This window comes from Echinops telfairi, unplaced genomic scaffold (genome assembly GCF_000313985.2).
Source record: "Echinops telfairi isolate 266 unplaced genomic scaffold, ASM31398v2 ScPeMD7_11;HRSCAF=52, whole genome shotgun sequence".
Taxonomy (NCBI): domain Eukaryota; kingdom Metazoa; phylum Chordata; class Mammalia; order Afrosoricida; family Tenrecidae; genus Echinops; species Echinops telfairi.
This window is the reverse complement of record NW_022103908.1, coordinates 2,715,234-2,740,454: the sequence shown is the minus strand read 5'-3', so window position 1 is coordinate 2,740,454 and position 25,221 is coordinate 2,715,234. Positions and strand designations below refer to the sequence as shown.

The 25,221-nt window shown below is 44.3% G+C and overlaps 1 protein-coding gene across 1 annotated transcript in view; it reads left to right on the top strand.

Moving 5' to 3' along the window:
* The window catches only part of FREM2 (FRAS1 related extracellular matrix 2), a gene marked incomplete at its 5' end in the record, with an annotated part of 201,540 nt that overhangs the window by 81,877 nt on the left and 94,442 nt on the right, over positions 1-25,221 (top strand). The window contains 3 exons of the mRNA XM_004711271.2: positions 6,080-6,226; positions 13,247-13,477; positions 23,727-23,852. Coding sequence (XP_004711328.1) covers positions 6,080-6,226; positions 13,247-13,477; positions 23,727-23,852 — 504 coding nt within the window. The remainder of the gene's footprint in view (positions 1-6,079; positions 6,227-13,246; positions 13,478-23,726; positions 23,853-25,221) is intronic.

Sequence of the window (25,221 nt, the reverse complement as noted above, 5' to 3'; positions counted from 1 at the left end):
CCTGCCCTCCCTCCAACTGTCTATGCTTCCACCCGTTTATTGCGAGATAGGTCTTTATTCTTCTATTCCTGGCGTGCTGATTGTACCTACCTCAGGGGACTCATATTATACCAGTCTTTTTGGTTTTCTAACCCTAGGTTTTTACAGATTTCATTATGTTCTTTTACTTTGTCTTTTTGAGTTTTTATTTTACTTGGAAAATTTCTGTTCGGCACTTTGACTTCATCCTTTCTTCCATTTCCCTGAGCTGCTTTATGGTTAAGAGCAAGTGTCAGTGTCTCTTCTGACATCCACTGTCATCTTTTCTTCCTTTCTTGTCTTTTTAATGACCTTTTGCTTTCTCCATGAATGTTGCCCTTGATGTCATCTCACAGCTCGTTGGTGACGTCTTTTGAATTTCTTGTTCAACGTGTCAAATCTGTTCTTGAGAGCTTCTCAAAATTCAGTGGAATCAATTCAAGGTTATATATTGGCTTTTGTGGACTTGTTTTCGCTTTCTTTAGCTTCAACCAGAAGTTAATCATGAGCAATTGGTGATTTGTGCCCCAGTCCACCCCTGACCTGGTGCCCGTTGCTGATCTTGAGCTTCCTCATCATCTCTTCCCCCACATGTAGTTGATTTGATTTCTGTGCACTCCATCTGGACAAGTTGTCATGGATGGCTGCCTTTGTGTTGCTGAAGGAAGATATATGTGATAAAGAAGTTGTTGGTCTTGCAAAGTTCTATCATGCAATCTCCTGCTTTGTTTCTATAACCTAGTCTGCATTTTCCAACCACTGTTCTTTCCTCTTTGTTTCCAACTTTTGCATTCCAATTGCCAGTAATTATCAATGCATCGTGATTGCATATTCGATCAACTTTAGACTAAAGACAGTAGAATTCTCCAATTTCTGCATCGCTAGCTTTAGCAGTTGGTGTGTACATTTGAATCACAGTTGTATCGATTTAATTTCCTTGTGTGTGGATAGATATTATCCTATCATAGGCAGCACTGTACTTCAAAACCAGTCATGGCATCTGCTTAAAACAACAAATTAATTTTCTCAGTAAATTAGGTAAATGCTTTTATCTTCATCTTTTCTAAATTGCTGACTTAAAACCTGACACGCTGCTTTCCCTTTGCAGCTAAAGGTTTGATTTCCTGCTCAACTTCCACATTGGACATCCTTCGGGATGAGTAAGTTCCATTTTAACAAGCTAGGAAAGACCAAGACGGTTTTCTGTGGGTAACTAACTTTTCTACAGGAAGAAACAGAAGTGGACACCCAGATGTGACCCCTTGTTCAGCCCAGCCAAAGTCGTGACGCTGGTTTCGTGGTGAAGTCAATTTTGTCTTGAGAGCAATCTGATACCTTCCTGTTTGTAAACTCATTGCCATTGAGTTGCTCCTGACTCACAAGGACCCTAGGAGATAAAGTAAAGCTGCCCTTGTGGGTTCCAGGAGATATAAATCCTGACAGGAATAGAAAGCCTCATCCTTTTCCCAAAGGGCTGAGGGTCTCACAGTAGTCATCTTGAAGTTAGCAGCCCGACATGTGGTCCACTAAGCCAAGAGGGGCCCTGTTTGTAGGGAGGCAGATTGGAGGTTGTGATTCTTTGTTACTAATAAATAAATAAATCTCCTTCTCATCATTGGAAAGGAAAATGAGGAAGCTTGCAAGCCAGCTGGGAATGCTCAAAAGAGGTCTCATCAAAACCTTGGTGGATCGTTCGTGTCAGCATTTGAGGATGAAGTATTTGGGAGTGTGGTTTTCAGCTGCCGGGCACCTGTTGTGTGGATTTATGACACAAGTTAGGGACTTTCACTTGTTTCCAGTGAGACTTTGTGACGAGCTGCTTAGACATCAGAGAGGACAGAATCCATTTGAGAAAGCCAACAAATCCCACTTAATTAAAAAAAATCTATGTGCTTGTCTCTATGGAGCTTGATCAGCTTTTTAACTGGTTCAACTCCATCCAAACTTTCACATTCATGAAGATATAACTATCGTGATTAAACCTGGCGATGTTACTATACCCATATACCACGGGTTTGGAGGCGTGTGTATGACATGCATTAAATGAATAAAGAAGGGAGATGCCATTTTGGTCTTAAGATGCAATACACATTGCAGTTGTGGAAGGTCAGTTTTAATCAAAAGAATTGCAATAAGCTAGAGTTAGGTCCCAGAGTCCATATACCAATCTCCCATGATACCTGAGTACATAGAGTTTAACAAAACCTGAAACGAAATAGCATTTGCATGAATATCAATAGGAAGAGTTATGTGGGATTTGATCTTATTCAGACTTCAGCGTTACAGCCTTAAGTTCATTTTCTCCAGGTAAATGTCAACTTAGATATCTCAGATTCAGAATGAATGATAAGTTTCTAGAATAATTACCCTGGACAGTCTTAACAGTCTCGCAAAGCAGAAATTTTTTCAGTATTGTTCTTGAATTTTATTTCAAATGAAATATCAAAGTAGCAGATATGAAATCCTGGCTAATGTGTTCAACTAGCATGCAGTACTGCTAATTAACTTCAAATTTGGCAGCCTTGAACTTCTAGAGCACAGGTGTAAACCTGAAAACAAGCTTAATAATTCAGAAAATGGAGATGCAGTTAACTAGCCTTGAGGTCTTTGTGCAAAAAAGCCCTGGTGTCGTAGTGGGTTCTGAGCTGGGCTGCTAACCACAGAGTCAGAAGTTCGAACCTACCAGCCCTTCGGCAGGAGAAAGGCACTCTGATGCTGTAATGATTTATGTTGGCATCTCAAGGGGGCCGTTTGGCTCTGTCCTACAGGGTCTCTTTATTTCATGAAGCATTTTCTGCAAGATCAATTTCATGAGTGTGCAGGGTTAGCCTTGCAAGGGCAGAGCGTCACACAGTCCACACATCTCAGTTGGTCAGGTGCACAGTGGGTCTGCAGCCTGTTTGCTATTGAAACGATGCTGCGCAGCAAGGGACCCAGCTCAGCCTTTTGCAGAGACTCCTTGCTCTCTCCTCAGGCTAAATTCCTGGAAGTGGAATTTCAGGGTCAAAGGGTTTGTGAAAGGTTGGGGCTTTTGATGAAACCGCCCTCCAGAAAGATGGTCTCATTTATGGGCATGATTGAGAGGACGCCATCCTTTTCTGCCTGCTGCCAGCGCCCAGTCAGCTGACTTTAAAAATACCGGACGCTTAGAGGATAGTGCTGTGGCCTCTTCCAGAGAGTCACTAACAAGAACGGAAGGACAACCAACGGACAGCTGTGCCGTGTGCACTAAGTATTGCCTTATGACAACATGATGCCTGCTTGTCTAGGCTTTTGAAAGCCTCTCTTTTGAAATGCTTGTTTCTGTCTCCCTCAGACTGTGGCTGCAGCCATCCCCAGCTTTCCATTAGGTTAGGTTAGGGTAAGTTAATTTAGTTAGGTTAAGTGAGGTTAGTTAGGTTAGGGTATGCCCAGTTTAGTACTTCCAGCTTCAGCTTACCCCTTTGCCTTGAGGACAATAATACAATCACTTTGACCCAACAAGTTGTCACTTGCTAGTGAGTGAACTGTGACTCCTGGGGGCCACATGTGCATTCCAGACAATCTGTGATCCATCCTGTTTTTAAATGGCTCTGTTGTCTTTTGTTTGTTTGTTTTCAGAAGCAGATCATCAGGCCTTTCTTCTGATGTTCCTCTGGGTGGACTCGAAACTTTTTTTTTTTTTGAGTCAGCAGCTGAGATTGTTTCAATAGGCTTATTTTATAACCCGATATTTACTTAACCATGCGTATAGCCACAGTATTTTTCATTAAGCATTTTCTGTATCATTTTAATGACGTTTTCATGTTACCGTTGTATGGGCAGAGCATTAAACAGTCAATCCATGTTACCCTAACCATGAGTACAGCCCAGGGACTCCAGAAAGAATTCACTGCAGACCAAACCTCAGTTAAGAGAGGGTCATGCAAGATCACCAAGACCAGGTCTCCTCGCCACGCACAGCAAGAGCTGTCCACAGATGTATTTTCCTGGGGGGCAGGGCTCTGGGGGCGCTTCCAGCATAGATCCTCAGGGATTTTTCCTAGTGATTCTCTACTCCTTTAAACCATTTTAGGAGAGTTTTCTAGTGTGTGAACTCAACCCTAAAAAAGGCCATCGATTGGTGGTATTGAATTTCATCCTATAATTGCAAGCGGTGTGGCAGAAGTGACCGGAAAACAGTCACCTTCCCCGAGCCTGGTGGCAGCTGCTTGCCCGGATGTCCTTTCCCCTCCGGGCCCATTCTCAGGGTATAAAGCCGCTCCTGCAGGAGCCATGTGACACCTCCAAAGGGGCGGGCACTGGCCAGTACAGAAGCAAACATTCTTAGAGAGAAGGAGACCTTTTCCATCACGGTCCACCTGGCATTTGGCCCACAGTCGATGCTCAATGAATGTTTGTTGGATAAACAGCAGGAGAATTATGTCAGATAACACAGGCACTCGACAGAAGTGTTGCACTGCGGAAAGCATGACAATGCCAAACAAAGTTCAATAGATTGTGGTAAGGGTCTTGATGCAAAAGAGTGAGAGAGAGAGAGAGAGAGGAATTCCCCCAATCTGCCCTGTACTTTCATCAAATTCCAAATTGTGCACCTTTTGACACAACAAATTCTTAGAATTTTCTTTGCTCGATGTGGCCCTGTGAAATAAGTTGTGAGCCTCAATTGAAATGACTAAGAAGTAAGACAGACGCAGGGTGGTTGTGTTCATTAATATGGTTCGCGGAGATTCTGGGGGTGTGGACAATGCACTAGGCTGTTAACCAAAAGGTTGGAGGTTTGAGTCAACCAAGAGACACTTCAGAGAAAATGCCTGGCGATCTATCTCTGAAAATCCGCCACTGCAAACCCCATGAAGCATATTTCCCTTCCCCTGTTCGGGGTTCCTTGGGGTTCAAATTCCCTTTGTTCCCACTTTTTTTTTTTTTTGTTTTGGGTTTTTTTTTTTTTTTTTTTTTTTCTTTTTACCAGGTTTTTTGTTCCCTTGAACCAACCGGTTTTTTGCAGGCTTCCCGTTTTTCCCCGGCTCATTCCCTTCCCTCTCTGCCCGAATAACTCAGAAAGGAAGAAACTAGAATTTCAAAACTACCTCTAGCCCTGTTTATTATTGGGGCTTCTTTGTTTGTTTGTTTTTTCTTTTAGAATTTTTCCCCCAAGAAAGAAACTAAGGATGCCTTTGTTTATAAGCCTCACCTTACTCTGAAATAATTGGTGTAGATCAAAGGAGTGCAGGGATAAGTGCCCAGTGATCAGCTGATAACCGCACCTCTTTCCATGTCCCCAACAGAGTGGCTTTCACATTAGAGATCACACACTGGGCTAGTTTTCCCTGATGGACAGCCAGCCCCATATTGGTGGGCGGAGCTGGGAGGGGGGGTGACTTATCTTCAGAGCAGAGTGGAAATCAGTGGAAAGAGCTGTCTGTCTGCCCTAAGCAACGGAGTGGGCTGTGGGGGGAGGGGGGGTAGGAGGTGGAAAAGGGCTATTGGTTTTGTTTGGTTCAGTTTCTTAAAGGGTTATAATTAAAGCCTTCCAAACAATTGTTCAGTGAAGCAGAGGAAAGGTATTTGTGAAGGTGTGTGTGTGTGTGTGTGTGTGTGTGTGTGTGTGTGTGTGTAAGAGCATCACAAGTGAGCTTTCTGCCCAGATCTCTGTGAGGAAAGCCTGCTCGCCAGCGGCACCTTGTGGGAGGTGTGCCATCCTGCAGTGCGGATGCTTGGTTTTGGGATACATGGCCCTCTCACTACCGCTCTTTCCAAAAGGGAAGGGGAGAAAAATCCAAACTCACTGCCATGAAGTTGATTCCAACCCATAGCGACTCTATCTGGGAGGTTGGGGCTGTAGATCTTTCTGGGGGCCGGTAGCCTCCTCTTTCTCTCCAGCAGCTGGTGGACTTGAACTGCTGACTTTTGAGTTAACCGTCCAGTGTCTAACCCAGGAGGCCAGTTGTGGTGAATGCTGTCGGCTATTGTGTTTTTGTATAATACCCATTAAACTGTAAGCTGGAGCTCACGTCTTACTATGGTAAGGTCGCTTAGTCAGGACACCACTAAGCCAGGGCTTTCCCTTTTTGTCTTCCAGGTGGAAACAAGTTAACGAACCAACAGTTTTGTCTGAATTGGGCATGGATCTCTTTTGAAAAGGAATACTACCTGATCAATGAGGACTCCAAATATCTCGACATCGTTCTCAAACGAAGGGGTTACCTGGGAGAAACCTCGTTTATAAGTAAGTTTCATTCGAACTTCTACCTCCGAATCCCATTTTCTAGCACAAACGTCTGTCATTGCTACGCTGATTACAATACCGAGCTTTGCTTCTTACTCTGGTTTTAAAGCTGAGGAAGATGTTCACGCTTTGAACTAAAGAAACGAATCTGTGTCCGGGTGGACACGGTGATTGAGAACCCCACTCGTGAGCTCCGACAATGTCAGGCTTTGCAGTTTCCATCAACGCCACCACAGACCAGTTGCCAACAAGCAGGGTCCAACGCCCGGTGACCCGCTGGGTGTCCACGGGCTTTTCAATGGCTAATTGGTCCTAAGTCTTGCTTGTGATGCATCTCTGTGGGCTGCAATCTCCAACCTTTCTCTTAGCAGCCTGGAGGATGGACCATTTTCAACCATCCAGGGGTTAGCCCTGCCCACCATGTTGCTGGTGCCAGGGGGCTCAAACATAGGAACCGTTGTGGGGAGGCTGCAGGACCCGCAGTGTGTGGCTCTGTTGTACAGAAGGTGGCTATGAGATAACACCGACTCGGTGGCACCTAACAATATCAACAGCTGTGTTGTTGCCAAGTCAATTCTGCTGCCGTGTGTGCAGAGGAGAGCTGCCCCACGGTTGGCAAGGCTGTCACCTTTCAGAAGCAGATCACTAGCCCTGTCTTCTGAGAAGCCTGTGGGTGGGACTGAACTGCCATCCTCTTGGCTAGTAGTTGACCTCTTAACCATCGGTCCTACCCAGAGACTCTATACCAAAACAACCCCCCAAAAACGGGCTTCCATGGAGTCAATGCTGACTTATAGCCACCCCTGAGGGTTTTTGAAACTGTAATTGTTTACGGGAGTAGAAAGCTCAGTCTTCCACCAGCAGAGTTGCGGGAACCTTTGAACTACCAACCATGCGGATCACCGCCCAAAGGGTAACCGCTACAGCACCAGGACTCTCCAGGGACTCCTTAGAGAACAAAAAACAACAAGAAAACAGCAACTTGTGGTGACCCTAGAGGGTCATTCTTTACTGGAGTAGACAGCCTCGTCTTTCTTCCTTGGAGCACTTGGTGGGTTTGAACTACTGACCTTGCAATTAGCAGCACAAAGCTTAGCTCACAGTGCCACCAGGGCCTCAGAGAGGACAGAGATGGAAAACCATCAGAAGTACATGGTTGCTTCTTCAAAGTTATCTAGGAGGAACCCTTCTCTGCTATAAAATAACTGCACAAAACTGGAAGTAATTACTCATAAGTGAAATGATTTTGTAAGAGTTGCTCGGTCTTGTTCTCAGGTTCCTAAATGTTGTTTAGGGTATTAAGAACTGCAGAGTAGTTTGGAATGCTGTCGTAGGTCGCTAAACCTCCCAGGAACCTCAGTTCAATGAAAGAGAGCGTGTCCTCACTTCCCTTTGTCACCAACAGTAAGGTGCTGAACACTATTCCTTTCTGCTTCACTTGTTTCTTCGGGGGTTTTTTGGAAAATAAACCTGGGCCCCAAACAAATTGAACAAAACTCCTTTCAACCCCATATCAAGATGACATCCTCTTTCTTTTTTTTTAATCATTTTATTAGGGGCTCATACGACTCTGATCACAATCCATACATACATCAATTATGTAAAGCACATTTGTACATTCATTTCCTTCGTCATTCTCAAAACATTTGCTCTCCACTTAAGTCTCCGGCATCAGGTCCTCTTTTTTCCCCCTCCCTTCCCGCTCCCCCCTCCCTCATGAGCCCTTGATAGTTTATAAATTATTAGTTTGTCATATCTTGCCCTGTCCAACATCTCCCTTAACCCACTTTTCTGTTGTCCGTCTCCCAGGGAGGCGGTCAGTCACATATAGATCCTGGTAATTGGTTCCCTCTTTCCAACCCACTCTCCCTCTACCTTCCCTGTATCGCCACTCACACCACTGGTCCTGTAGGGATCATCCGCCCTGGATTCTTTCATGTAACCATCGCACAGCACGGACATACAGTTAGGCTGCTGATCATAACTGACACAGACATGGTAAGTGGATAAAAACGAGTGGAGGGGCTGCAGGAAAGCCACACACAACAAAGACAGCCTAAGGATGCACCGGTGCTTTTGTTTGACCTGAACTTCCCCTCTTGGTGAGTATTCATGTCAACTAGCCCATGCACAGCATCGAGAAAGCTCGTTCTAAAAAACTATTTTTAAAATCCAATCATGAGTCTGTGTTTCACAGTTTCAGTGGCAGGCCTTTCACATAGCGTATGTTTCGATAGTTCAATCACACTCGTAAGAGGTGCACCAGTCACGACAATCAATCCCAGGACATGTCTTTGTCCTTGTCCTCGCGGTGAGCTCCCGTTTCTCATAAGCCTCCCCCGGTGAGCTCCCGTTTCCCATAAGCCTCCCCCGTCGTGTCCCTTTGGATCTGTGGACCCAGCCGTTGTCTCTATAAGTGGTCTCTGTAAGATAGTCCTGAGACACGGCCTGACCAGGATGCCCCGAAATGGAGGAGAACCGGCAATCTCTCACAAAGCTGGAATATTAAGTATTGAAGACTGGAGTCAAGAGCGAGATCGATGACAAGGGGTCGTGTGACCTACCTACAATGGCAGTAACTCACCCGGCGGTGAGCTCTGTCACATCCAAGGCCTTTCCCATCTTGGTCCAGCGTCACTGGAGGCTTTGGGGGCTTTCACCTGTCATCACTCGCCTTCTACAAACGGGTATTCAAAAGTTACGCTCTCATGCCATTCCTTCCTCCAGGTTTGGATTTTTTAAACAATGTTATTTAAATTTTATTCTCCAATGACCTTTTTTTTAACGGAATACTACAATGTTAAGTAAAAGCTCTTGTTCCCCATGAACTTGGACTTCCTATGCATATGGAGGTCCTCACCAGCAATGCCACAGAGACTCATGGCTTGACTTGGTTAGCCTCACTTGAGGGCTGGGAGGCCTATGATAGCAGGAGGTTGGAGAAACTTCGGAGAGTGACTCCCAGCTGTCAGTCAGCCACGGCAGTAAGAGAATTCCTGGAAAGAGCCGGACTGGAAGCCAGATGAAAGTGACCGATGGCGTCAGAGATGTTCTACAAGGAACAGGAGTCGGGTCACTGTGACAGTAACCCTTCCCTTTCATTCCTGCATCATTAGCCATCACAGCTAGTTTACCCAGCGCTTAGCATGAAACTATGCTAGCTTGGCATTAGATAGATTCCATGAGGCTAGTTTACCCAGAGTTTAGCACGAAATGATGCTGGGATCCTGCTCCCGTAAACAATGACAGTCTTGGCAAGTGAAAGGGGTCATTCTCCCCCGTCCTATGGGGTCGCTCTACTGCAGCATTGACTCTATGGCAGTGAATGTGGTGGATTTTTGGTTTAAGTTTAGCATTAGCTCGGCTCCATTAGGCTAATTTCTCCCTGGTAGCTTAGCATTAAACTATACTGGTTTATCATTAGGTAGATTCTATTATGGCTAGCTACCTTCAGGAGCACACATACAAAATTATGACTTGCTTATCATTTTGTATATAAGCTTACCAGAGATGACTAGTCCTTTCCTAGCCTTTAACACCCACTCATAATTCAAATATGCATGCATTTCACAGGAGTATTTGATTCTCAAAAATCTTTTTGCCTCCCGTTATTGAACCTTTACTAAAGACAAGATTCTTTCTTAAGCACTTGATATATAGGACGTCTTTTATTCCACACAACATCCCTTTGTATTCACGAGCTCAACTACTCTTTTCTTGAGTGCTTGTTATCAGCCAGGCAGTGGCTGGAAGCTAGTGGACCAGGAAGTGATAATAATGAGGGCTGATCTTTCTTGAGTTCTTATTATGTGCAAGGGAGCCCTAGGAGCAGTTGGGCTGCTACCCACTAGGTCAGTGGTTTGAAACCACCACCAGCCGCTCTAGGGAGAAAGATGGGGCTTTCCATTCCCAGCAGGAGTTATAGTCTCGGAAGCTCACAGGGGCAGTTCTACCCTGTCTCACAGCATTGTTCCACAGGAGGAAAACAGGACTTTCTACTCCTGTACAGCGTTACAGTCTCAGAAACTCACGAGAGCAGTTCTACCCCATCTCACAGTGTCTTTCCACAGGAGAGGCAGGACTTTCTACTCCTGCACAGAGTTACAGCCTCGGAAGCTCACAGGGGCAGTTCCACTCTGTCCTGCAGAGTTGCGGTAGTCTCTATGAGTCAGCATCAACTCAAGGACAGTGAATGTTGTTTGTTGTTGTTTAATTATGTACAAGATCTGATTCTAAATACTGACGTCAGACAACCCTGTGAGAGGGGTGCTGTTATAAATCCCCCTTTGACATCGAAGGAAGCAGAGAGGTTAGATAATAAGTTAGACAGCTGGAAAGGTGAGGAGCTGAGCTTTAACTCCAGAGCTCCCCACCTCTTAACTACAGGGCTGGCACAGAGTCAAGCCCATGGCCACCAAGGCGATTCGTGACTCCTACTTAAGACAAGGTAGAAGAACAACCCCTTTGGGTTTCTGAGACCTTTCAGTGTCTATTCACTTCTTGGTTCACAGGTTAATGCCCTCTGCCACCAGGCCTCTATCACAGCGCCATGCACCAAACCATACTCACCCTCCATCCACTGGATTCCAACCTAGTGGACCCTGTAGGATAGGGTTGAATGGCCCCTGTGGGTTTCTGAGACTGTCCTTCTTGAGGGGAGTAGAAAGCGCTGTCTTTCTCCTTCAGAGCAGCTGGTGTTTCCAAACTGCTGACCTTGTGCTTATTAAGGGTGTTTTTGGTTTCAGGGATGGTTTTCTTTATATTAAACCCATCACGGGTACATCTATAGAGGCAATATCATAGAGTTATGACTCTAGTGGCATATTCGTTAAGCATTGGGATGTAAGCCACATGGTTGGCAGTTCAAAACCGCCAGCAGCTCCATAGGAGAAAGACTGGGCTTCCTATTCCCGTAAACTGTTGCAGTCTGAGCAACCCAGACTGGGGGTCCCTATGAGCCAGCATCGTCTCAATGGCAGTGAGAAGGTTATGGCAGAGGAAGTTGGAGAGAAAGGGGGAGCTAATAACAATGAGTATAAGAATGACGAAAATGTTCTAAAATTGATTGTGGTGATGACTGCACAACTCTTTTAAATATATTCAAACCATTGAATTGTATGGCACATGAATTATATGTCAATAAAACATATATATACACATATACATATATATATACTTTTTTTTAATAGCCCGTTCATCAGACATTGCCTCTTACAACACCCACCAGCAAAAACAATGATGGATATAACTAGCTGCAGCCATTGGAATTTGAGATTTTAGCCTTTTACAGCCAGTTGGGTGATTTGATTGGCATTCAGTAAGAATGAGTACGTACTTGAATCTGGTGGGCATGCCTCTTAGCAGACTGACGTCTTGTTAGTGTTGTTGTTTTATCTGCTTTTTGCCTATCTGAGAAAATAATGCATTGTCGGGGAAAGCCAGGCTGCGCGCAGTGGCCAGGAGCGACATGGCGGCGACATGAGCAGATTCTGTGCCTGGGCAGGCCCCTGGAGACAGCCCCAGCCACACACAATGTGCGTTCTGGGAGCCTCCGAAAATGATTCTTTTCATCCTGGTCTTGGCAGTGGATGGCAGAGGTGTTGACAGCCATGCTGTGAGCACAGGAACCAGAGGGCTAGCAGGAAGTCTTGAGCAGTCACTAAGATATTTAGTGCAGTCATTTCCACTTGCCATTAAGTTAATTATGGCTTACGTGCTACTGAAAAGATAATGTGCAATGTCATATGCGTGTATGTCTGTGTTGTTTTTCTCTGAGGTCCATGGGACAGAAATACTTTAAAATAAAATGTTTGTCCTCCTGATGTTAAGATGAGCTTCACAATGCTGTCTGTATTCAGGTGAAAACTCAACTCCATCTTGCCTCAGCACCAGAGGGCAGCAGGTTTTGATGGTTGTTTGCTGCTGTGCCTCAGGAGCCGGGCCAGATCACACTCAGTGTTGATGAGGGGGCTTCCGATGGATCCTGGAAAATGGGAATGAAAAGAAAATGGAGTTCCACCCCCCAAAAAATTTTTGTTTCATGTTTTTATTGTGAATGATATGGAGGTTTACGTTTCAGATAATTATTTTGGAATCAAGAATTTAAACATCTTATCAAACTTCCCAATAGCTTGCCCTGCCCCCTCCCCCCACCCTTTCCAAAAAACGCTTTTGAAGCTCCTATATCTGTGGGTGAATAGGAATGATGTGATCCAGATTCATTTCTATGTCGAAGAATAAAAGGCATTTAAAATTAAAAAGATAACTTTTTTTCAATTACATGAGAACTATTGGAGCACTTATTTTTAGACTTTCTATACTTTACTCACCAGTAGGCTTTATTTTTTTCATTTTTGCCAATTTGTCTTTCCTTCCAGCTTCTTTGAAGGTAATCAATGCTTAAAGAAATGTATTGGAAAATTATTTCCCATTGATTTGACTCACGGAGAACTCTAACACATGTGGATTCAGTACTGAAAGATATACTAAAGATATGAACCGTATAGAGCATATGCTAGATTTATAGTTAGTATGACTGTCGTTTCATAGTATTTTACCCCCGACACTGGATTTGTTGGCTCTTACTCATTGCTTTTTGTATAAAATATAGTCTGTGGTCTAGGTGGGCCCTCAACAAGATGGCTGGACACTGTGGCTGCAACAGTGGGCTCAAAACGTGGTGGGACTGGCCCAGGAGCCCGCAGTGTTTCATTCTGATGTACAGAAAGTGGCTATGAGTTGACACCAACCCAACCACCTCCACAGCCTGGGCTGAGTACTTGGCACACAGTCCTGGTAAAGGTATCTTGACAACAAGGTTTATACAAGCACCTGCTCAGACAGTTTGTTCCTTGGTCCCACTGGGTGCATTCGAACCTCCAGCCTTTAGGTAAGCAGTTGCGTGGGAACCGTCTACCCCTCTTTTCTCTGCAGGAGACAATGATTCCACAGCAAGGAAAGCCTTCGTCCTCCAATTGGACCTGAAACTAAAAGTTCTATCTAAATTGTGTTTCTGTGAAGGTATTGGCACAAGAGATGGGACTGCGGAGAAAGACAAAGACTTCAAGGGCAAAGCTCAGAAGCAAGTGCAGTTCAACCCCGGCCAGAGCAGGGCCACATGGAGAGTGCGGGTGGTGAGTGACGGCGAGCATGAGCAATCGGAGACCTTCCAGGTGGTGCTGTCCGAGCCCGTGCTGGCTGTGCTGGAATTCCCCTCGGTGACCACGGTGGAGATTGTGGACCCCGGAGATGGTAAGAGCTACCCTCAGCTTTTGTGTGTTGTCCTTGTTGGGTTCAGGGGTGGTATCATGGTGACTCATTGGACTGCTAACCTCAGATCAGCCATTGAAGGCCACCAGCTGCTCCTAGGGAGAAAGACCAAGGCTTGCTATAGTTCCATAAAGAGGTACAGTCCCCCAAGGTCACAGGGCAGTTCAACCCTGTCCTATCGGGCCATGCTGAGTCAGAATTGGCTTGATGGCAGCGGGTTCAGTTTTCGGTTTATGAAGACAAAAATCGAAACACAACTCCATTGCCCTTAAGGGGGTCCCCTGACTTATGGGGATCCCAGGGATCTGAGTAGAAGTGTGATCCATGGGTTTTCCTGACTGGAATCTTTATGAAAGCGGAGGGTCATCTCTTTCTTCAGAGATGTCGCTGGGAAGAGTTTCCCTGCCAGCCTTTCAGGTGGTTGGCCTACTGTCATCAAATCAATTCTAACGCCCAGGGATTGCATAGGACACAGGGGCACGCCCCGACCTCCGCCAGGCTTCCAGGACTAAGCACCATAGACGTAGACTGCCATCTCTCTCTACCACAGAGCAGGTCGGTGGGTTTGAATCGTGGGCCTTTCTGTTGCCAGTTGAGAGCTCTAACCACTGTCCTGGGGGGATACTTTCCAACTGTGAAGGCAGTCTTCCTCATCAAGCATTACGAGTTGAGCTTCCAGGAAGAGAGCCTGGCAAGCCAGTAAGGGAAGCTCTAACTGCAAGGTAGAAATTCAAACCTACCAGCCATGCCCCAGGAACAAGATGGGGTTGGCTACGCCCTGTGAAGACGGACGCCTTGGAAACCCTCTATGGGGTCGCGATGAGTTGGGATCAACTTGATGGTGGGGGTTTGACAAGCTGGGTCATTTTTGTTTGTTTGTTCATTATTTCAAGTTAACAACCTCTCTGTTGGATGATTGGTAAGTTCTAACTCTCTGGATACCCCCATATTGTTCATGGCATTGTTCTTGAATTAATTCATTACTTTGAAAATAAATGGTTTAAAAAATGTCCAGACCAATATTGGGATTAATGTGTTCCCCAGATTACAGTTTATAATTCAGCTTGCCTACCTAGATTCATCAGCTCAACATTTCCATTTGGCCATGTTTCTTCATGGGCTACATGATCACCAGCCAACCCTGCATGCCGCTCCCCTCCCCCCTACTGTTCAGTGAACAGTCTCTTGAATCAAGGCTCGTAATTTCTACTATATTAAGGATTCTTGTCAGCACACACTCTTGGCTGATGGCTGGTAAAAGTGAACCTTACAGCTTTCCTGTGTAATTTGACCTTTCTTCTCCCGCTGCCACTGGCTTGTCTCAATGGGTTCAAAAGGGGTGGGGGGTGGAGGGCATGTGCGATGGGTGTTTTTTTTTTCCTTTGGCGCTGGCATTTACACAATCCTTGTCAAATCTCTTCTGAAGCTGAGATCCTGTCAGGAGCCAGACGTGGTTTTCTTTGAAACCGCCAGCCTGCTTTATTTTGTCAATCAGAAAACTCTTAAAACTTTCTCGCAAAGATACTATCTACTGAGTCCATGAAATGGAGATTGTGTGCAAATCCCAGTGTTAAAAGACGGGTGTAATTACAGAGAGAATTTCAGGGAGCTGGGGCTCCTCCTTTATTTAACTCACATCTCTGCTTTCAGTTAAAGGCGAATGTCAATTATGCTTATGATTTTCATTAAAGAACAGCTGAGCACTCAATTAAATTTAATTTTATCTACTTCAGCAAGGGATAAATAATTAAGCGTTTTGTAGCCCTGAGATTTTGGGGGGGTAAACATTTGCATAATAAACCAGCTTCTTTCTGTTGAACAAGCCCATGACAGCTTTAATAGACATTATAAACGGGCCCATTAGTTAAAGTTTGTTTGAAGTCTTTTCTTGATGTTCCATTTGCCAATTGGGATAATTGTCATCCTTTACATTCGGGAAGAAGACACTTAAACTAATTTCTGCTTTCTCGTTTATCAGCCCACACTCTGTACCCCAAAATCCATCTAAGCAATGGGATGTTAAAACATGAAACACACACACACACACACACACACACACACACACACAGTCTCTCTCACATAATTTCGTTTCCATGGTACAGCCAAGTAAAACTTGGTCTTCATTTCACGCAGTTATCTAAGGTTTCTTCGAATTTTCTGGATGAAGTTCAGCTCAATCCATTCCAAGCCCTTATCGTCCCTGTGATAACTGACAAAGGTGCTGTAATGCCTGTCATATTCCCTGTTGTGTCGAAGACAATGGTCTTGAGATTATAAGACCTAGTTTTATTTCCAACTAAGTTTCATTTCCAAGTAGCCTACTCCCAGCTCTGCAACCATGGTCAAGTCCAACAGCCTTTATTAACATTCGATTTCTTACCACACGCTACAAATGTTGTTGTCTAATATGACTTCCTTTTAAGAGAGTCCATACTTTGTTCTTTCTACAAAGGATTGATTTTTCAGCCCTTCCCAAATGTTGATTGGTTCTTGGAACTCTTTCTTCCAATGCTTTCCCTATCTGTTTATTTGTTACAGGAACTATTATGTCTAACAGCTTGCCCTCAGCATAGGGTTTCTATGTTATCAGATTTACGCATTTATTGAAAACATGTCAAGCTCACACTTGTTCTAGGTACAGCACTGTATCAGGAGTATAAATACAACAAAAATATATCATCTCTTTTGTCAAGGAGCACATAGCCTAATGGGAAAAAGAGCCTGTGAACTTATAAATAAGTGATTACAACGCTATGTGACGGAAAACAACAGAGTGAAAATACAGCACCGAGGAAGCAAACAAACAAAGTCTTATCTTAGTCTGGTGACTGCTTTTACTTGTTGGCCATTTTATATAAACATACAAGTACTATTTTATCCAGGACCTACATGCCCATAATGGCACTGACCGAAAGGCCATCCTCACAGAAGTGTTTTCAGCACATGCCACGTGCCAGATGGTGTGCTGAGAAAGTCACATACATCATGTCATTATGTTCTTTCCCCTTCTTTCTAGATACTATTTGGACCACCCTCTGCATTTGATTTGCTGCTTCTAGAATATTCCATTTCATAGGTCCTAAATCTTAGTTTCCAAATTTGATAATAAAGAAGCCACAACTTCTTAAACTCTAACTCTCTCTCTCTCTCTGTTCTACGCATACACAAACACAATTATCCTGGATTCTCCCATATTCACAATTATACTCTAATAAAACTACTCCATCTATTTATTTTTCAAAAATTAGGTGGTTGTGATTTAGGTGAGGATTTTGAGTGAGGATTTTATTCAGCACACCAGCATCGACATCTACTGGAAAAGCCACACATACATGTCATCAATAGAGACCAGTCCCTGGAGAAAGACATTGTGCTTGGTAAAGCAGAGGGGCAGAAAAAAAGAAGAAGATTTTTGACAAGGTGAATTGACACTGTGGCTGCCATAATGGCTGCAAACATAGCCATGATGGTGAGGAGAGGCAGGACCAGGCGGTGTTTTCTCTGTTGTACATAGGGAGCCTGGGGGTTGACAACAACAACTGTCCCTTTTGAGGACCTCTGGTGAAACAGTCCTTTATGGGGGTCTTTACAGAACTAGCTCATTTCAATTTCAGTTATTATTGGTGCTACTGCGGCAACCATTCTACTCACGGACAGCCTCTCATGAAGTAGTGCAGCTCCAGAGAAGGTTTTCCTTGGCTGGAACTGCTTTAGGAAAGCAGACTGCCAGGGTTTCTAACAGAGTGCCACTTCATGGAGGTGAACCACCCCCCTTCAGATTAGCAGTGACTCAGACAAGATCCAGTGCTCATCCCAGAGAAGAACAGTACATCGGGAATAGACGGGAGATGCCGGAACAGAACTGAGCATCTACATACAGGCCCAAGGGCACCCGCATTATTCTCAAATGAAAGAGACCGACAAGAATCCCCCTTACAAATGAGAACCAGACAAGCATGCCTTTTATCATCACTCCTATTTAATATACTATGGAAAGTCCTAGCCAGAGCGATAGGGCAGGAAAGGTAAACAAAATGTATCCAAATTGGTAAAGGATAAGGAAAAAACACCTGGATTTGCCAATGTCATGAGCCACGGAAGAGAAGCTGCCATGATGATCAGGGTTCAAACACAGCCACAGTCGTGAGGACCGTGCAGGATCAGGCAGGGTTGTGCAGGATCAGGCAGGGTTCGGTGCTGTTGTAAGCAGGGTCACTATGTGTCAACCTGGCCTGATGGCACCCAGTAGTCATCCTGACACCCAGAAACTTCCAGAGAAGCAACAAGAAAACTACTGGAACTAATAGAAGGATCCAGCAAAGTGTCAGGGTACAAGATTGACATACGGAAACCCGTCAGATTCCTCTACACTAACAGAGAACTCTGAACAGAACATCAAAAACATACAGCTTTCCTCTGGTTCTTTAATGCTTCCTCCTCATCCCTCCACCACTATCATGACCCCAATTCTACCTTACAAATCTGGCTAGACCAGCGCATGTACATGGGTACAGAAAAGAGCTGGAAACACAGGGAATACAGGGCAAATAAACTCCTCAGGACCAATATTGAGAGTAGCCATACCAGTAGGGCAAGGCGGGGTGGAGGGGGGGGAGACAAGAGGAACAAATCACAGTGACCTATGTATAACCCCCTCCCAGGGGGAATGGACAACAGATAAGTGGGTAAAGGGAGATATCGGTCAGTGCAAGACATGAAAAAATAATAATAATTTCTAAATTATCAAGGGTTCATGAGGGAGGGAGGAGAAAAAATGAGGAGTGGATACCAAAGACTCAAGTAGAAAGAAAATGTTTTGAAAATAATGATGGCAACAAATGTACAAATGTGCTTGACGCAATGGATGGATGAATGGGTTGCGCTAAGAGTTGTACGAGCCCCCAATAAAATGGTCTTTTATTTAAAAAAAACCAAAATCATTTATAAAAGCCATGGGAAAGATAGCACACTTTAAATAAATCTAACCAGGGCCCAGAAGCTCTATAAAAGAACGCTACAACACACCTATACACCCACATAAGGAACCAGAATGGACCCACCTAAATGGAAAGGCCTACCATACTCATGGCTAGGAAAACTTAACATGGTAAAAACTCCTGTGCTACTCACAGCAATCAAAAATACAATACAATCCTGATCCATAGTCCATCATAATTTTGTAAAGAAAAGCTATCACTGGCTTTATACAAAAAGGCAAGCAACTCACTACTAAAGGAAAAGAGCAAAACAGGAAGGCTCACACTCCTCAGTCTCAACACCTACTAAACAACCACCCCAGTCAAGGCACTCTGCTAGTTTTACAGCAGACACCTAGACCAGTGGAACACAACTGAGAGCCCAGAAGGAAACCCTCCCAGGTCTGGCCGGCTGATCTGGGACAAAGAACCAAACCTCACTAAGCAGGGAATACAATCTCCTTAACAGATGAGACTGGCAAACGTGGGTGTCCATCTGCAGAAAACGGAAACAAGATCCACGTCACGTACCATATTCAAAAACTAACTCGAGGTGGATTAAAGTCGTAAATGCAAAACTTAAAACGATAAAGATCATCAAAGGAAAAATGAAGGAATACTAGAGCTGTCGTCCAGGTCCTGCAAACACTATTAAACTTTATTTAAAAACGCGCAGACGGCAGAAGGCAAACTAGATGGCTGGGGCCTGATAAAAATGAAACGTGTATGTACATCCAAAGAATAAAAAGGGGGGGACGCTTTTGACAAAGGCATTTCAGACACTAGACTAGTCTCTAAAATTAATAGAAAACTTCAACATCTCCAAAAAAAAAAAAAGACTAGCAATCCAGACATGAGCAGACACTTCACTAAGGAAAACAATCAGTCGGCCAACAAACACACAAAGAAATACCCACAGTCATTAACCATTAGAGAGAGACAAGTCAAAACAGCAGTGAGATAGCATCTCACCTCAGCATTAATAGCAAAGTTCAAAAAAAGAGAAAATCCCTGTGAAGATGTGGAAAGACCCGAACCCCTCTACTCTGCTCATAGGACTAGTAAATGGCATATCCACTGTGGGAAACGGTGTGGCGCTTCTTTGGAAAACTGCAACTAGAGATACCATATGATCCAACAGTGCTACCACTCGAGCTATATCCTAGAGAAATAAGGGCTATGACATAAATAGATAAATACAGGCCCATGTTCATCCCAGCACCATTCACCAAAGCCAGAAGCAGCCGAAGTGCCCACCAGGGGATGGATAGAGAAACAAACTATGGCATATCTGCACACAGTGGGATAATACACAATGTTCAAGAGCCGTGATGAATCTGAGAAACTTCTCAGCATGGATAAGCCCAGCGGACTTCATGCTGAGTGAGATAAGCCAATCACAAGAGGGCAAGGAGTGTATGAGAGCACTGCTATATAAAATGAAGAGAGGTTTACATGCAGAAAGAAGCATTCTTGGAAGGTTTTCTGGTGTGGAAAGGCAGGGGAAGGTAAATCACTAACTAGAGGGTAGATATATATTAACTTAGGTGAAGGGAAAGGCAATTTACAACAGGGGGGAGATCAGCACAAAATAATGAAGTCAAAGAAAGACCCTGAGAGGAACGCATGAGTTCAAGGTAACAAGAGTAAATACCATTTATTACATCCTGTAAAAATAATAACGAGCTACTAGTAGATACATAGCTACAGAGAGGGTGTGGGAAGACAAATTGGATGACTCCCACAAATACTAGGTAGAAATAGGCATGACAGCAGCTATTTCTACATGTAAGGAGCACTAAGGGGTCGTAGGGGCTTATGGGTTGGGCTAATAACCACAAGGTTGGAGGTTCAAAGCCACCTGCCCAGTGTGAGAAAGGTAAGGCTCTCTGCTCCGGTAAAGATTTGTAGTCTCCGAAACTCCAAGGTTCTACTCTTCCATAGGGTTGCTATGAGTCAGAATCGACTCAATGACATTGGTTATTTGTATGTATGTATTTATATGTGATGCCAATATAGTCATGACTATAGCAGAGCATGCAGGGAGCAAACAATGATAAGGAAGCATCAATGATAATCAAACACCCTGAGAGAATGTATCCCTGGGCCTGGGAGCTCAGAATCATCTTCCCAGTGGACATCACAGTCAATTGACACACAGACAAAGTTCCACTTCAGCTTCGATGGGCAGCAGCTGGAGCCTTAGAAGCTTACAAGGGACCATCTACAATGTAACTGTTGGTCTCTTTCCATCTGAAGTAAAAAGGAGTGAACAAAATAAAAAACCCACTGAAACACTTAGTCCAAAGGACTAACGGACTACACTAACCACAAGCTCTAGACCAGAAGAACTAGATGGTGACTGACGACCACTGCCAACCATTCTAATCGGAATTACAGTGGAAGGTCTTGAAACAGTGAGAGAAAATGTAGAACAAAACTCACAATAATAAAAAAGAACAGGCTTCCTCGTCTGATAGAAACTAGGGGAACGTCTGGGACTGTAGCTCTTGGATGGTCTGAAGCCTTGAATTGCACTCACACACATAGCTCAACTTCCAGCCGAACAATAGCCCTCTAAGGCAGCCAATAAGACCAAACTCAAACTCAAGTCCATGCTAACCCATAGTGACCCTATAGCACCAGGGCAGAGCTGCCCCTGGGAATTTCCAAGACTGCTTACAGAAGTAGCAAGCCCCATTTTTCTCCAGAGGAGCGGCCAATGGTTTCAAACTGCTGACCTTGCGGTGAGCAGCCAAATGGCGAACACTACCCCACCAGGAGAGCTATGTACTCCTTAGAACAATCAACTGAACAGAGAGCAAGAGGGCAGCATGTATCCAGATGGCAGGCTAAAACCCAGATGGCAGGCAGGAGGAAGTAACGAAGAACGAAGGGGAATACTGAACACATTGAGGAAGTAAGAGGCATGTTGCTGGCTACCTTGTGGGGGCTAGGACCAAGGTCATGTATCAAAGAGTGTAGGCATCATCAAATGGAAGGCCAATTTGGTTCGGTAAACCCTCACCCAAGTCACAATAAAACATTTACATTAAAAAAAGAGAACTTGAATATATTTGGAGAAAAAAGGGAGGATCTTTGCATGATCTGAGTGAACCAAACCCATTTCAGGAGATAGAATTCAAATGACATAAGCTATTACGTAAAATCCAAACATCACGGATTTTTAAAAATTTTGCCCATTCGCAATGTTGACACAGAGAGATGTTTGGGGTGGGTCTGCCAAAATTGAAGTTCCAGAATTAACAAAATAATAGCTAACTGAAGCCGATGACAGGGGAGCAATAGAGAAAGCATGTAAGCACCTCACCTTGAGCGAATGCCAACGCTATCTTTCCTTTTGAACTCAGCATGAAATGTGAAACAAAATCAGAATCACTCCAACCGTTTGTTCAAAGGAGAGCACACATTTCTGAACCCCAAAGGTGGACCAGGGGGGAAACGATGCAAAATAGAATGTATTAGTCCTAGAAAATCTTTCTGAAAGAGCCTACATTCACCAAGACAAAGACATTTGATGATGTTAAGGATTGCCCAAAGATTTACTCTCACCCATCAGCTGACAGAGCATCCGAAGTGAATGTTTGAACCCCAGGCTCTCCTCAAATGGCCTTAATAAGCTGAGCCGCAATATCATGTGATTTAGGCATATTTTCATTAATCTCCTGATGCTTTTTCAAATGCCTATTGAAAAAAAGTCTGTATTTCCATTCTGCTTTGAAAATAGATGAGGACACCACAGAAACGTAAGAGAACTCTCTAAGTTTAGCCTTCAAATATATCAGTGAAAGCGCCCATATTCGGAACCTTGTTGGTACCTCAGCAGTCATCAAGTGAACTCTCCAAGTCTTAGGGAACCAATGCTGCCTGAGCCTGCACCAACCCTGTGATAGGATTCAGACTGGGCCATTGTGGTCCAGGAAGTGGTCATGGGCGGAGTTTTGGAAGCAGATCCCAGGCCCTTTTAGATCCCCTAGTCCATCTCAGTCTGGAAGCTCTGCTGAAATCTGTTGTGCAATGTTGCACCATGTGAGCTCCCACAGCAGACTAGGGGTGGCCCATCCTGGGGTGCACCTTGAGTTGGAATCAACGTGACAATCACAGGTTTTGTTTGGCTTGGGCTTTCTGGTCATTATCTGAGAGGAACACATCAGAGTGGAAACGATAACAGAGGGAAAAGTTGGGTCCTGATCCTCAATGAACGAGGTCACATTTCTTGGTAAATCAACTCACAGCCTAAGTTTCCTCATCTGTAAATTAACAGGAGGAGCAGGATAACTTCTGAGGTCTCTTCCAACAATTTAATTTGATTCCAACAAAAGGAGATTAAATTTGCCTCGGAGGACTGTACATCATTTATTGTTGTTGTTGTTGTTGTGCTTGCGAGGTGCCATTGAGGCAGTTACAATCCATAGTGACCCAAAGTACAACAGAGCAAAACATCGGCCAGTCCTGCATCATCCTCCCAGCTGTCCCCATGCTTGAGCCCATTGTTGCAGCCACTGTTCAATCCACCTCCTGGGAGGCCTACCACTTTTTAGCTACAAAGCATGATCCTTTTCCACGGACTAGTCCAAAGTACATGAGATGAAGTGTTGCCAGCTTTGTCTCTAAGGAGCATTCTGGCTGTACTTTTCCCAAGACAGGTGTGTTTGGTCTTTCGGAAGCCCATGGTACTTTCAGTATTCTTCACCAGCACCGTACTGCAAATTCAGTCATTCTTCCTTCAACTTCCTCATACATTGTTCCGCTTTCATATGCAGAGGAGGCAATTGAAAATCCCATGACTTAAGTTGGGTGCACCTAGTCCTCAGAGTAACCTCGTTGCTTTTCAACACTTTAAAGAGGTCCTGTGCAACACATTTATCCAATGCGATGTGCTGTTTGATCTATTGACTTCTGCTTCCATAAGCATTGATTGTGAGCCCAAGTAATCATGTACCAGCAGCATTTACAAATTGAAAAGGGAGGAACTACTAGAGCTTTAAAAACATTCTGATGTTGGGTTTGATTTCTAGATTTGATCATACACTGGGATACTTCTCCCCTCCCCTCTCCTTCCCTAGATGTGGCTTTTTGGTAAAAGTATATGTTAGGGGTTTATTAATATGTAATTAATATTTAATAATATGTAATTAATAAATAACTAGAGGAATATTAATTTGCTTAGGATTGTTCCCATATGAGTCTCAGACAAAGATCCTAGTGGCTGTGACTGTGTGTTCTCTCCGTAGAGTCCACTGTATTTATCCCTCGGGCTGAATACTTCATTGAAGAAGATATTGGAGAACTGTTCATCCCCATCAGGAGAAGTGGAGACGTGAGCCAGGAATTGATGGTGATCTGTTCCACGCAACAAGGTAGCTTGATTTGCAAACAAATGAAAACAACTTGGAAAGCATAAATAAGCTTCTTTAACATGTTGGGTCCAAAGCATTATACCATGAGGGGCATCCTTTATCAAGAGAAAGCATTGGTTCAGAGGTCTTCCATCCATACTGCACGTTGGAGACTGCACTATGGTGGCCTGGAGAGACTCTCTACTACTTCTTTTCACCAAACATTTCTGACTTCGATTGGTGACTTATTATAACACTCCAGGCTTTGGGAGAAATTGAAGATAAAGATCCCCAACTCAAGCCTGCTCAAAGAAAAAGGGACTCTTTTGTTTTGCTTTAAAATGTAGGCAAAGCAATGCACACCCAAGGGAAATAAAATGAATGTCTCACTCATCTAATGCCGATATGAAACTTGTTAAAACAAATGCCATGATACCTGTCTTGCTCATGGGTAAGCATTCTCGGTGAAAGCTAATTCTATAGAACATAGCATTAAAATCAACGATGATACTCCTGAGTAGATAAAATACCTTTCTAGGAAACAACAGTGATTCTATAAGAATGTAAAAGCAACAATCATACACAATGCTGATATCTGAGCAGTCATTCATGTTCATGAAAATGGCCCTGCCAGTCCGGGTTCCCATGCTGCAGAGTGAGCCTGTGTGACGCCAGACTGAGAGGCGAAGATGCTGAGGGCAGAATGTGGGAAGCCACAATGGACACTGGTTTGACTAGGTTCCCAGTCTGCAGGTCCAGGTTGCACATTTATGAGGACCGAGAGAGTGGAAGTGGCCCTGTGGGGGACCCTCGCTGCATAACCGAAGGGAGTAACTGCTGTCAGAGCCCATGGCTGGGGGTGGGCCAGCCTGGGAAAGAGCAGATGGAGACCGTGGGACAAAGGAGTGTCCAAAGGCAGGCTCCCCACCCACCAGTCTGTCCTGAATAAACGTGTTTGAAATCCTGCTGTTAAACCTTAAAAAAAAAGAAAAGAAAAGAAAATGGCCCTGAAAATATTGGGGGCAGCCCAGAGTCATGTGTAAAGATGATGTTAGAATCCGAGAGGGCTCAGATCCCAGTGATGGCTTAGCCTCTGTGAACCTGTCACCCAGTGTGTAAAAGTCATTAGTGTGTAAAAGTCATTAGATCGGGAGGGGTCACGAGGCAATGTGTATAAAGTCTATGGCACTTTGCCTGCACAGAGAAAGCATTCTACTACCAACCCACTGCCCTCGAATCGATTCCCTCTCATGGTGACCTTGTAAGACAGAGTAGACCTGCTCCAAAGAGTTTCGAAGGCGTAATCTTCTCACAAGCCAACTGCCACAGCTTTGCTGTAGAGCAGCTGGTGGATTGAAACGATCCGCTTCACCACTGTGCCACCAGGGCC